The sequence below is a fragment of the Sitophilus oryzae genome, unplaced genomic scaffold, assembly GCF_002938485.1.
Source record: "Sitophilus oryzae breed Bouriz unplaced genomic scaffold, Soryzae_2.0 scaffold_927_pilon_pilon, whole genome shotgun sequence".
Taxonomy (NCBI): Eukaryota; Metazoa; Arthropoda; class Insecta; order Coleoptera; family Curculionidae; genus Sitophilus; species Sitophilus oryzae.
In genome coordinates this window covers 46630-60119 of record NW_022147558.1, presented here as the reverse complement: position 1 = coordinate 60119, position 13490 = coordinate 46630, and the positions used below count along the sequence as shown (strand labels likewise).

The window sequence follows — 13490 nt, the reverse complement described above, 5'->3', positions numbered from 1 at the left end:
ACAATATTATTTGTATAATGTTTTGTATTATCTTTTGTTTGTTTGTTTGTGTACCTTGTTTTTTTACTTTGTTTATTAGTTTACCTTTGTCTACAAATTGAAAATTTTTTTGACAATAAAGGCATTTATTTATTTATTCCTTCAAGTAGTCCGGACCTCATTGTTATAGAAACTGTGTGGCATAAAATGAAACAATATTTAAGAAACCACCCTCAATGAACAATTTTTGATTTGCGGACAAAACTGCAGGAAATTTGGGATAATTTTTCTCCTCAAATGTGCCAATCTGTGGTAAATACAATGCCATTAAGAGTTCAGGCAGTTGTTAAGGCGAGAAGTGATGTAACTCCGTATTAAACAAATTTCTTGTTGTGCTGTCCCAATATATAGTTGTCAGCAAATTTGGCTTGATTTTGTCAAAATAAGCTATTATCAAAAGTGATTTGTTTGCAATGTTATAAAAATATAGTAAAATTGTCTAGATCATATTGTAATGTTTAAATTTAGAATAATAAACAAAATAAATTTAGTCGTTTTAACAAATTACTATTTTTATTGCAAAAAAAGACCTTGTCCCAACATATAGTTGTTAGGGCTGGTAAATAACAAAAAAATAAATACATATAATGAAATTGACAATTGTACATATTGGATTCTTATTTAAAGATGGCCTCCAATCTAATGAGCACTAAACATCTATATAATTGACTTGAAAACGAACTATCATCAGTTATTTTTGCCTCTACCTCGAGAGCGTTCGCTATTGGTTTAAAATGACGGCAATTTCGAAGAATTGAGACGGCGAAAAATTAAAAATAGTCAACTTTTTCAAATAAAGTTTTTCAGAATTCGATCAGTAATCCAATTTTTTAGGAATTTATTACTTGAGATATTAAGTTTGAGAAATACCCGAGAACAACTTTATGTGGGACACTGTATAGCACAATAAACTAAATAATCAAACACTTAAGACTAAAGGAATTATTAAATAGAATTTCTAATATTTCTTATCATAGATTAAAATATTGTTATTTACACATTCTTACCAATAACGAAATTAGGGAAACTACAGAAACTTTGTTGCTGATTCTTTTTCAATGCAAGTTATACAGGGTGTCCCAGAAATAAGTGCAAATATTTTAACTGGTAGTATAGTTCAACCCCAGAAACACGCCTATAATAATACAATAATTAATACATTCCTATTTTTTTTTTGAAAATTCGGAATTTTTTGAAAAATTTTTTGAAATTTTTTTTAGTTTTTAGTTAAAAAACATAATTTCTTGACAATATGGCAACATAGGTAGTAGATTAAATTTACAAGAAAGAAAATCCAGAAAAGATCCAGTGGTTCTCAAAATTTTTGCAAAAAATCATTTTTTTTTGGAAATGTTCAAAGTAAAATAATTCCGTTATTTTGGACTTATGTGAAAAATGATAGAGAGAAAATATATGTTTCATTTATCGAGATATACCACCCCTTAAAATATTTGCACTGATTTCTGGGACACCCTGTATTATAGCATGCATATTTAAATATCTTAAAAACCAAAGCTTTTAGACATATTAAAGCCTTATAATAAATGCTTTATTTTATGTCCTAGAATCCAAAAATGAAATAAAATACGGGATGTTCCATAAGAAAAAATATAACATTGGTATGGATTTTAATTCTGACACACCCTGTACAGGGTGAGTCAAATTCGACGCTTTTAAATGGAAACACCCTTTTCTATAGGAGATAGACGAAAACTAATATCGCTGTCTGGAGCTCAATTTTCATCAAAAACATGATGGTGAAAACCGCACATCAATATCTGTTACCGTTTCGGAGTTTCGGGGTGTTTTTCAAAAATGTGCATTTTTAACAAATCGCTGTAACTTTTTTGCTATGGAAAATTTTGTATTTCTATGAAAACATTTCGAAAGCACCTTTTTACGTAGAATTTAATGGTTTAAGTATAATTTTTTTAAAATTAATATTTTAAGAGTTATCAACAGAAAATTTGATTTTTTATTTGGGACACCCTCTATATTTTTAATTAACTGAAAAGAATTTAAAATTACCTTTCCAAAAATATAGCACACTTGACATTTTGTTATAACCTAACCCTTCGAAATACAGAATTTTTAAAAGTTCGCCACTTTTAACTAGTAGGCTTTGGACCCCTTATTGATGATATGCCCTTAATGGAACTCGAAAACATATTTTTCCAGCAAGACGACGCACCGCCTCTGAACGCTGAAGTTATCAACAATTTTTTGCAGCCAATTTCAAGAATAATAATTGTATAGCTAACCAAGATCCCAGCCGTTGGCCGTCGAGGCCGCCTGACTTAAATGCCCATGGATCTAATCCTATGGATATATTTGCGGAAGAATAAAAATTCTTTATTCTTCCGTATAATCTAGACAAGAATTAGAAATACTTAGCAGTTATTCACCCTCACTGAGTTAATGAATTCCGCGATGAATGTTCAAAAACGGTCCCGTCTGTCCATAATAGAAGAGAGTCGATATGTCGAACACCTGTAGCAAAATCTCATGTCTTGGTTTGCTATTTATTTTTATTGTTATTAGATATAGTTTAAATGTGTTGATGTTGGTTAAATATATTTTAATTTGTTATAAAATTCTGCATCTCTCATAGCAAATATTATTTTCGGTTTAATTGATGCTCACAGCTAGAATTTCTTTGCATTACAGCCGGTGCCGTTCAAAGCCTACTTATTTAAAGCGGGCGAATTTTTATATACTCTATATCTCGAAGAGGAACCAAGCAAAATATAAAGTGTGTTATATTTTTGGAAAGGTAATTTTAAATTATTTTCAATAAATTAAAAATATACAGGGTGTCCCATATAAAAAATCAAATTTTCTGTTGATAATTCTTAAATTATTAATTTTTAAAAAAATATACATAAACCATTAAATTCTACGTAAAAAGATTCTTTGGAAATGTTTTCATAAAAATTCAAAATTTTCGATAGGAAAAAAGTTACAGCGATTTGTTAAAAATGCATATTTTTGAAAAACACCCCGTAACTCCGAAACGGTAACAGATATCGATATGCGGTTTTCGCCATCATGTTTTTGACAAAAATTGAGCTCCAGACACCGATATTAGTTTTTGTCTCCTATGGAATCTCCTATAGAAAAGGGTGTTTCCATTTAAAAGCGTCGAATTTGACCCACCCTGTACATTTCAATATAATTTTAAATTATCCACATTGTATTCCAACATATACCCATAAAATATGTTGTTTCTACATCTTTCCGTTTTTGTAAAATTAACCGAGGAGAATGATGTGCGCCACCAACAACAAATGCTAAAAATTTTCATAATTTTACGGCTAAGATTACTTCCTTTGTAGAAAATAAAAGTAGCTTTCAGTTTCACTGAAATTATGAATATACTGATTATTTTCATTCACTGAAAATGTGTTCATTATTCTTTCAGGAACTTTGAATCATACTGCTTTAGTGTGAATGATAGGTGAAAGTATGCCTCCAGTAAACATTCATTTAAATGACATTTGATATTTTTACATTTATATTTTTAGCCGACCATACCAACAGGTATGGTAGGCTATTAAGATCGGAAAAAAAAGTTTTTTTAATTTCACTCAAAATGAGTTATTTGGGTCAAAATGACCCAAATACAAAATATTTTCATGGTGTCTGTCTGTCTGTCTGTCCGCTAAACCGATTTTAACCAAATTTGGCACAAAAATACTGTGGCACCCGAGAATCTGGCCATTAGTTTTTGGTGGGGGTGGGGGGTTGGTAAGGGGGTGTGGGAGGGGGTTAAAATTTTTAAAAAATCGTAACTCCAAAAATTACAGTAGCTAGCGAAACGCGGCTTTCAATTTAAGATTAGGAATAATATTTGCAACAAAATTAGTAATAACATCAAAATCAGTCAAAGTCGCAGTTTTTGAGATAAAATAAAATTGAAAAAATTCCTTTACTTTGAAACTAAAAGAACTGCCTACCAACTTTTTATTGACATATTTTAGCATGGGCGGGTATACGTTTTTAATTTTAACACTAAAACACTAAAATTCAAAGTACTTACTTATAAGTCCCCCTCTTCTGTTTGCAAAACAAACCACACTTGAAACAATTCATCACAAATTTATTAATCAAAAACTATTTGTTAATTAAATCTATTAATTTTATACACGCCACTGCTTCGTTAGCTTTAATCGATTGTTAAAAACCAATTAACGTAAATAAATTCGCTAAATCTGATAGAAACCGCAACTAAAATATAACAAACGTTTGGCGTGGTTAGTCGTTAGTAAAATAATTTCTATTATTCAATGTAGGTATATGCAATAATGCCGCGCATATATTCCTAACGAAATGCTTTAATTTTCTGAATTTACCATATAGTACCATTGTTCTCGATTCCATTATAATATTTTTTTCCAAAATAATGCATTGAAAAGAACTAAAAATTAGCAAGAAAGACGCTTTAAAAAATATTAATTTTGGACTTAAACTTATACCGTTTTCATATTATTCCTATTTCAACTATCGGCATTTTTGAACCTTCTGTAACTTTGTTCTAGATGAAGCAATAATACTAATTTCTATTAATCAAGAGGATATACTATACAGTATGTCCCCGAATTTCCTTTACGAGAGGAAACACTTTTTTATTATTGACATTTCGAAAAAAACGCATTCTTAATAAAAACATTTGCTTCTTCTAAAATGGTTAATCTCGTTTATACTTTTCCAAATTTTCATACCGTTTCAGAAGTTCGAAAAATCAAAAGGCGTGTCTAAGTAATATCATTGCGATATCATTCTTTCATAGATTGTTATTGACTAAAGTTTAATTACCTATAGTTACTTTATATACAAGACGATAAAATGGTATTTTATCGTCGACCGGGAAAAGATTAATTTCGGAAGACGACAATGCAATTTTATCGTCGTGTATAAAACAATATTTTTTTCCATAGCCAGTTACGTTTTAAAAAAATATCCAGAAATTATTATTTCAAGGAATTTATTACGAGTAGAAAAATATTAGTTGGGTTGGCGTTGGTTTCATGTAATTTGACAAATAAATAAAGCTTAGTCTCTTTAGTTGTCAGTTTTGAGTCAATATTGTTTAATTCTCTTTCGTGTCGATTGCTGATTGAATTGGAGCCAGAAAAGCCTCAAAACGAAATAAGTAAATTACCAACAGATATTCAGGCTGAGGCGACAAACGCCATATCAAAACTACTTCCATTTGAATCCCGAATAACTTATGAAAAGGAATAAAAAAATTCAAAATGGAAGCAATTAAAAAAACGTGCGAGAAGAAATAAAGTTTTTAACCTATCTTCGCTATCATTTAATCTACTTTGCGGTTAAAGTACTATATTATCTACTATTTTTGATAGATATAAGGCAATTTTAACAGTTGCTATGGAAAAACGTCATATTTTTTGCCGTTTTGAAATGTTAAAGAAGCACAAAATTTATTTAGTTCAATGCTAAGGCAAGAGTTATAATAGTTATCGGAAAATGTGATAACCATAGCAAAAAATATGCAGTTAATTAAAATTAATTAGAACCGTCTATCAAAGAATGAAATCGAAATATTACCACAGAAACGCCTTTTGATTTTAGGAACTTTGAAAAATTTCAACCATACTGAGAATTTTTATTTATTGCATTCATTATTGTTAAATTAAACGAGAAGTATGATTGTTTTCAAACGAAAAACCTCACGTATAAATATGAGTAAAACGTATGAAGTAATTTTAACTGCATATGATGAAATCCTGCTGAATAAAAAATGATATGTAGGTGTAATTCTAATATTAACAATATTACACACCCAATTTATAATGACTCTAAATAGAATTATTTTTTTAATGCATTATTATATTTTATCAAATTTAACTGAGATGATTTTTTTTTATATTTTAATTACTACTAAATTATCAAACCTTTACCTATATTCTAAAAGAATGATAATATGAGAAAAAGTCATTGATTTTACTTAATAATAAATGATCTTATTAGTGAAATAGCTTACGTAATGTACAGCAAGTATACAGGGTATACCATTTTCGTGTGTTTTATGGGGTTATGTGTTTTATGAGGTATGAGTCTCGTTTATGAGTAGAGATACAAAATACAAAGATGCAGTTTTCACATTACTATGTTACTTTCTTATGAAACTAAAGATGCTACTCACAGATTTGTCCTAGCCCCTTTGGTTTCTGAAATACAGGGCCAGTTTGAAAATGTTGCATTTTTTCAAAAGTGAAAACTGAGTCCTGTAGAGTATTTTACGTAGAAACCAGTGGCGTAACTAGTTAGTTTGTCGAGAGCTGTTATTTCCGAAATATGACTCAAATTCATGTTTTTTTTTTAAATGGGACATCCTGTATATATATTTTTTTATTTTACTTGCCTTGTCATAAGCTTTCTAAAAATAATAATATATGTATTCTATACTTATTTTCATAAATACGGTGAAAATGCATTTCTTAACTTAGTAAGTTAATCGTTAATAATTTGAAACCTAGTTTATAAGAAGGGTATTTTCATTTTATTTAATGCATTTTTACGTTCTTTACAAAAATAAATATAGGGTATGTAATTTTATTAGCAAACGCATAAGAAGGCAAATAGATATACAGTGTAGAGAAAAATAATATACTGTCCCTTTTAAAAACATAAATTTGAGTCATACTTAGAAAACGACAGCTCTCGGAGAAAAACTAGTTACGCCAATGGATTCTACGTGAGAAACTCTACGGGACACAGTTTTCATATTTTCGAAAAGTTATAAGATAACTAAGATACAAGGTGTACTTTACAGAACCGTTTCGTTTTTGAGGACTGGCACTTTTTGTTCCAAAATTCCTTGTTAAATATTCCGGAAAACAGAAAAAAATATTTGTTTTGTAGATTTTCTAAAAAACTCAAGATCTCTTGGAGATATCGGAAAACGGTGTGCGGTAGTCAATTCAACGTAAAATTAACTACTATTAAGAATATTTTAGTTGCGATCTGAGACATTTTGGTTTTTGAGAAAATCGACAGGGGGGTGCCGAGGTATTTTTTCGAAAAATTTTGGAAAATTGATTTTGCTTATTTGGTAATTATGTTGTACTCCTAAAGGTGTACTTTACAGAACCGTTTCGTTTTTGAGACTGGCACTTTTTGTTCCAAAGATATTCGTTGTTAGATATTTCGGAAAACAAAAAAAAATATTTCTTTTGTACGTTTTCTAAGGCTAGGCCCAAATATATGTGTAGTATATTTAGTTTCATAAGAAAGTAGCATAGTGATGTGAAAACCGCATTTTTGTATCTATACTCATAAATGATAACCCTCTACATAAAACACACGAAAATGAGACACACAGTACATTAACAATTAGTTTAAATTTTTCAATAGTTTTTTTATTAATGCAGCTTATAATTCTTTTATAATATTACTTTAAGATATCTATCAAATTTAATGAGAGTATTACTTTATCTCAACGATACCGATGTTTCACAAGGAACCAACCACAGACTCGGTACTCCGCCGTATGCTTATACAAGTTTATTTTTATTACTTACATTATTATTACTTGGTGCTAATAAATGGGTCGTTTTAAAAATAGATTTATCATATATTACATACGAAACTTACCTATAAATCCTATAACAACAAAAAAACCATTTTCACCTATTTCTATTCAATTAAATCTTTTAGCACTGACTTTTAGCACAATCTTACACAATAGCAGTGTTTAAAAACAGTTGTTTTTTTATTTATATCACCGTGCAATAATTTCGCGAATCTAACACAACAAATACTGATTTTTTTTCACATCTAGGCTAGTTAGTACGATCTTTGGTACGATCTCCCGTCGCACCGAGTCAAATGTCCTTGTTCTGCTATATAATTACATACAATGGTAAATAAAGGTAAATATAAACAGCACCGAGATAGGTAATTATTGGGGATATCTTACATACAAAATCAGCTATGTTTCCGTTTACGTATACATACAGGGTAATAATGCATCGGGCATCTGTAGATCCTAGAATAAAAAACTTCTACAGTGATTCAAAAATGTGTGAGTGGAGCGGGGAGATTTTTTTAAATGACCCTGTATATTATTGCATTTTTAGCTTCCTTTCAGATTATTTTACATAAACCTAAGATATGAGTAAATATATTTTAATAGTTTCAGAGATATTAATAAATAAAAAAAATATATTAAAAATACAAGAACTGTCCTGAAATCAAAAAATCAAAACTATATTAGATACTTACTTTAGATGGTCTGTACTTACTTTAAATATCGTAATCTTAAATCATACAGGATGTTCAAAATTCTACGCCAAACTTTCTAAAATATAAAATAATTTTTCTTCTTTTAACACCCTCTACATTATTTTTCTATTAGATTGAGAATTAAAAAATGTTTTTTTTTTATTTGGAGTACCAATTTCAAATGTTTCAGCGGTAAAATACGAGAGAAAAATCATTGTCGTTTACATTCTATTGCGCGAAAAGATGTAAGTGATCTCATACGACCTACATCTCAATCAAATAGTAATTTTTATAATGTAAGTCTGTACGAATTTGCATTAGTTTTAGCGTGAAGGTCGTTTCTGTTAAAATTTTCACGAGCAACGAACGCATTACATGAGCATTAAATCGGTTTGAATAAAAATTCGTACAATATACCTAGGGCTTCCATACTCACGGATGTTTTTAAGATGCTTTTAACATTGTTAAATACCATACGATAAAAAAAACGGCGTCAAAGACGGCTGGGGAATGTAAAACAATGATAATTTTAGTCAAGCTATCCTTATCTTTATTAAGGAATTATAACCTTCTTAAGGCAAACAGCCAATACTTTCGTTTTCTGTGCACGCGCGCATGTGCATTGTGTATTCTTTTATCTTTATTTGGTTAGATGGGTTAATAAATATTAAACGGCAAAATATATATTTTCCTAGCTTGGATAAAAAATAATAACTAATTCAAAATACATTGGAAAGTTTGTAACAAAATTATCTGCTTAATTTTTATAGCTGCTATAAAATACTATATTATTTTTTCAGATTTATAATATTTTTTGTCTAGATATACTGCCATAAAGATAATACATATAAGTACATTTTAATTTTCAAATTTTTTATATACAAAGTAGCAATATAATCGTATCAAAGAAAAAAAAATAATAATATTCAAACATTTTCTCTTTAAATTTCAGTTGCAATCAACCATACATCCCCTTCAACAGTTAAAATTATACCCACTTTCTCAAACTCAACAGGACTTTGAGTTTTTCACTCAGAGTAAACTTAAAGTTCCTCAACAAACTCACCAGAGCAACTTTGCTCTGTAACTTTCCAAATCGCAAACCGAGGCATAACCTAGGACCTTCTCCGAAAGGTATAAAAGCCATTTCCGGGATTCTGGACTTATTTTCCGCACTACAATTTTCCGGGTCGAAATTTTCCGGGTTTGGAGAATATTCCGAAACGGTTTGAAGGCCCTAAACTGGAATTTGAACCTGGGTTCCTTTTTTAATTAATACATCTGTACCAGGAACTTGATAATCATTCGTGCAGAATCGGGGAATCATTGGTACTGGAGGGTACTTTCTTAGGGTCTCGTCAATAACCATTTCAAGATAGGTACGTCATTTCCATTATGGCATCGTACGTCATCGCTCCTTCGTTTCTCTCCAGGATATCCTTAATTTCCGTTCTTAATTTTTGTTAGAATTATAACAATAATAATAATAGGGTATCTGAAATTTGGACCAACCGTTTATAACGTACATTTTAAGCTTAATACTGCGAAGTCTGGCGATAGCCTTGTATATTGCTTAGCCAGCATTATGTTAATCGACTCTCTGTTGCGACGGTTGTTGCCAACTGTAATTCAGTCATCTAAAAGCTTTTAAACCATATTTCAGCATCGTATTCAGCGAGTGCAAGGATGAAGAAAACTGAATGGATTTGTGACTCTGGGGCGAGCGTTCACATGACTAGTGAACGTGAGTGGTTTGCGGAACTGAAACCCCTTTCACAACCATTACATGTCCAAATCGCCAATGACAAAAGGATTGCAGCAGCTGGAACAGGAACAATAAATATCGAAGCTCTTGTCGAAGGTCAGTGGATCAATCGAACAATCTACAATGTCCTCTACATCCCAGAACTGAGAAGAAGTCTATTTTCAGTGGGAGTAATGACCGATCGTAATTTTACTTTCCATTCGTCTAAAAATCGCTGTGAGTTTCGCGACAGGGATGGAAACTTATCGTGTTTCGGTACGCGAAGTGGCGATTTGTGGGTGATGAACTTCCGCGTAAAAATGCCACCGGAGTGCAACGCAAGTAACGTTAACAATTCGCTGAAATTGTGGCATGATAGACTTGGTCATGTAAACTGTAATGCCATCAAGAAAACTGCTCATCAGGACATGGTCAAAAATTTGAAGATTGACAACGAGAATGAAGATATTCAGCCAGAAAATATTCTACTACCAGAAGAAGAAAATGAAAGCGAAGAAGATAGGACTTCAACAGAAGAAAGTGTTGAAAACAGTGACGAAGACTTCGAAATTGAAGGATACTTTGATGCTACCAACAATGAAAAATATTGAAGTAAGACAATTAAGAGACCGAAATACTCTAAGACCTCCAGATTACTATGCAAATTGTTCCATTCTAGAACCAGATTCATACGAGAAGGCTATGAAAAGTGAAGACTCTAGAAGTGGGAAACCGCAATGAGAGAAGAAATGGATGCCCTAGAATCCAACAATACGTGGACTTTGGAAAAGTTGCCTCAAAGTGCGCGATTAATTGACAATAAGTGGGTTTTTCGTGTAAAGACTGACGCAGATCGTAATCCGATACGTTATAAAGCGCGTTTAGTGGCACGTGGATATACCCAAGAAAAAGGCATCGATTATCAAGAAACATTCGCGCCGGTAGTTCGGTACGATTCGATTCGAGTGTTACTTGCCCTAGCTGCAGAAAAAGACCTACGAATCGCGAATTTTGACGTGCAGACCGCATTTCTCTATGGTGAGTTGACCGAAAATGTGTACATGAAACAACCAATAGGATTTGTTAATGAAGAACAACCTGATCTGGTATGTAAACTAAACAAAAGCCTTTACGGACTAAAACAATCCCCCCGATGCTGGAACCGTAAGTTTGTTTCATTTTTAAGTCAATATAAATTTGAACAATTGAAATCTGATATGTGTGTATTTATCGGTCGTTTCTGGCAAGTATATCTGGCAATATATGTTGACGACGGACTTTTATTGTCAACATCCGAAACTGCGATTTGTGAATTAATTAAAATTCTGAAGCAAATGTTTAAAATTACTGTAAATATGGACAATAAAAATTTGCAGTTTGTTGGCGTTCAGATTGAACAAGACATTGAAAAAGGAACTATCGCGATCCATCAAAAACATTATGTTTCGCGGATGCTCGAAAAATTTAACATGAACTCAGCAAAATCGTTGTCGATTCCAGCTGAACCGGGTATACGTTTGACGGCCGTTTCTAATGACTCTGTTTGTAATTTAAAAGTACCTTATCGCGAGGCCGTTGGATCTTTAATTTTTCTTGCAACCGTCAGCAGACCGGACATATGTTTTGCTGTCAACCAAGTGAGTAGATTCCTAAATAATTGGAAAGACGAACATTGGCAAGCAGTTAAACGGATTTTCCGTTATCTTAAACAAACAATGAACTATAAGATTGTTTATTCGAAAATCCAAAACATTGAAGCTATCGGTTATACAGACGCCGACTACGCTGGTTGTGTAGATACAAGAAAATCAATTAGTGGATACATCTTCATGCTTGCGAATGCCCCGATTACATGGAAAAGCCAGAAGCAATCGGTTGTAGCCCAATCAACCACCGAGGCCGAGTACATTGCATTAGCTATTGGCGTTAAAGAAGCTTTGTGGCTTAAATCTCTACTACTACATCAACGATGAACATCAACGATGAAGATGCTTGTGGACAACCAATCAGCGATAAAGTTAACCCAGGCTCATCAACTCCACAGCAGGACAAAACATATGGATGTAAAACTGTTTGTGCGGGATGAGTGCGAAAAAGGCAATATTTCCGTCAGTTATGTGTGCTCAAGTGAACAACTAGCGGATATTTTAACGAAGCCGCTTACAAAGGCAATTTTTAATCGCCTGCTTGTCAACATTGTAAAAGTGTAAAATGTATTATGATTTTATGTTATCGTAAATTGCACATTACCTTGATTTATCTGTTTTGCTTGTTCTTAAGATTTGGTTGAGACAAATTTCAAATAAGTGGGAGTGTTAGAATTATAACAATAATAATAATAGGGTATCTGAAATTTGGACCAACCGTTTATAACGTACATTTTAATCTTAATACTGCGAAGTCTGGCGATAGCCTTGTATATTGCTTAGCCAGCATTATGTTAATCGACTCTCTGTTGCGACGGTTGTTGCCAACTGTAATTCAGTCATCTAAAAGCTTTTAAACCATATACTTGATTTTTGTTTAATAAATACTTATCACGGAAATACCAAAAAGGACTTTTTCTTTAACAGTTTTTCCTGGATTTCTTGATTCTGGAACAATTCAAACAAAACAAAAGTTGTGGTGGTTAGGGATGTCTTGTAGCCCGCGGCGAAGAAAGTGAAACATTGTGCAATAATCTCTTCTTCGGTGATTGAGTTTTCTTAGTTCTTCATCTCTAGCAGCAGCTGCATGAAGTCGTTTCTGTACAGTTTCATTTGTTCCCGGTAGCGAATAGTGTATTGAACTATTTTGGTGAAAAATCGGTTTACGTCTCTAGGAAACGCTTTAAATCCTAGATGATAACATAAAGTTAGCAAAGACCGTGGAACACTATTAAGAATAAACATCCTCCAAGGCTTCAAGTCAAAAACTTTTTCTCCGTACTTACGGAGCTCGTTTTCAGCTTCAATCAAACAGTTAGACTCAATCCCAAACCCACAGCTAGCAACTATATCCATAGCTACAACTTCTTTTATGGCTAGAGGTTCGTTATTTTTTACGTGACGTCTCGCTAATTCCTCCAAACCCTTTGTTTTCTCTACTAAGGTCTCAAACATCAACTTCATTTTAACAGAAGTAAACATTGGAGTCAGCTTGACTCTCAGCTTCTTCCATGGATCACCATACAGACCAAAAATGTTCATGCCAAGGTTATCTTTCAAGTGTGCATTGTCCATGTGACCCTGGAAGTATGGAAAGTCCTTGACGAAGATTCTTTTTATATATCCCAGTCAACTGGTACATATATTGGTTTGAGCAACATGTACACACCTCCATGTTTCAGGTTTAGGGCTTTCAGCTGTTTGTATTTATCTTTGAAAGCAAGGAAAAGGCTTGTTTTGCCCAACAACTCGTTTTTAAAGTTACCAAAAGGAATTCGGTGTCAAATTGATACGCTCCGAGTCTTTTTTTC

The 13490-nt window shown here is 32.2% G+C and overlaps 1 protein-coding gene across 1 annotated transcript; it reads right to left on the bottom strand.

Moving 5' to 3' along the window:
- Positions 1 to 9277: 9277 nt before the first annotated feature.
- LOC115890815 (cytochrome P450 6k1-like) lies at positions 9278 to 13354 on the bottom strand. The gene is given in 4 exon segments (XM_030911165.1): positions 9278 to 9643; positions 12583 to 12719; positions 12966 to 13260; positions 13349 to 13354. Coding segments are annotated over 4 exon segments (804 nt in total).
- Between the last annotated feature and the right edge of the window lie 136 nt (positions 13355 to 13490).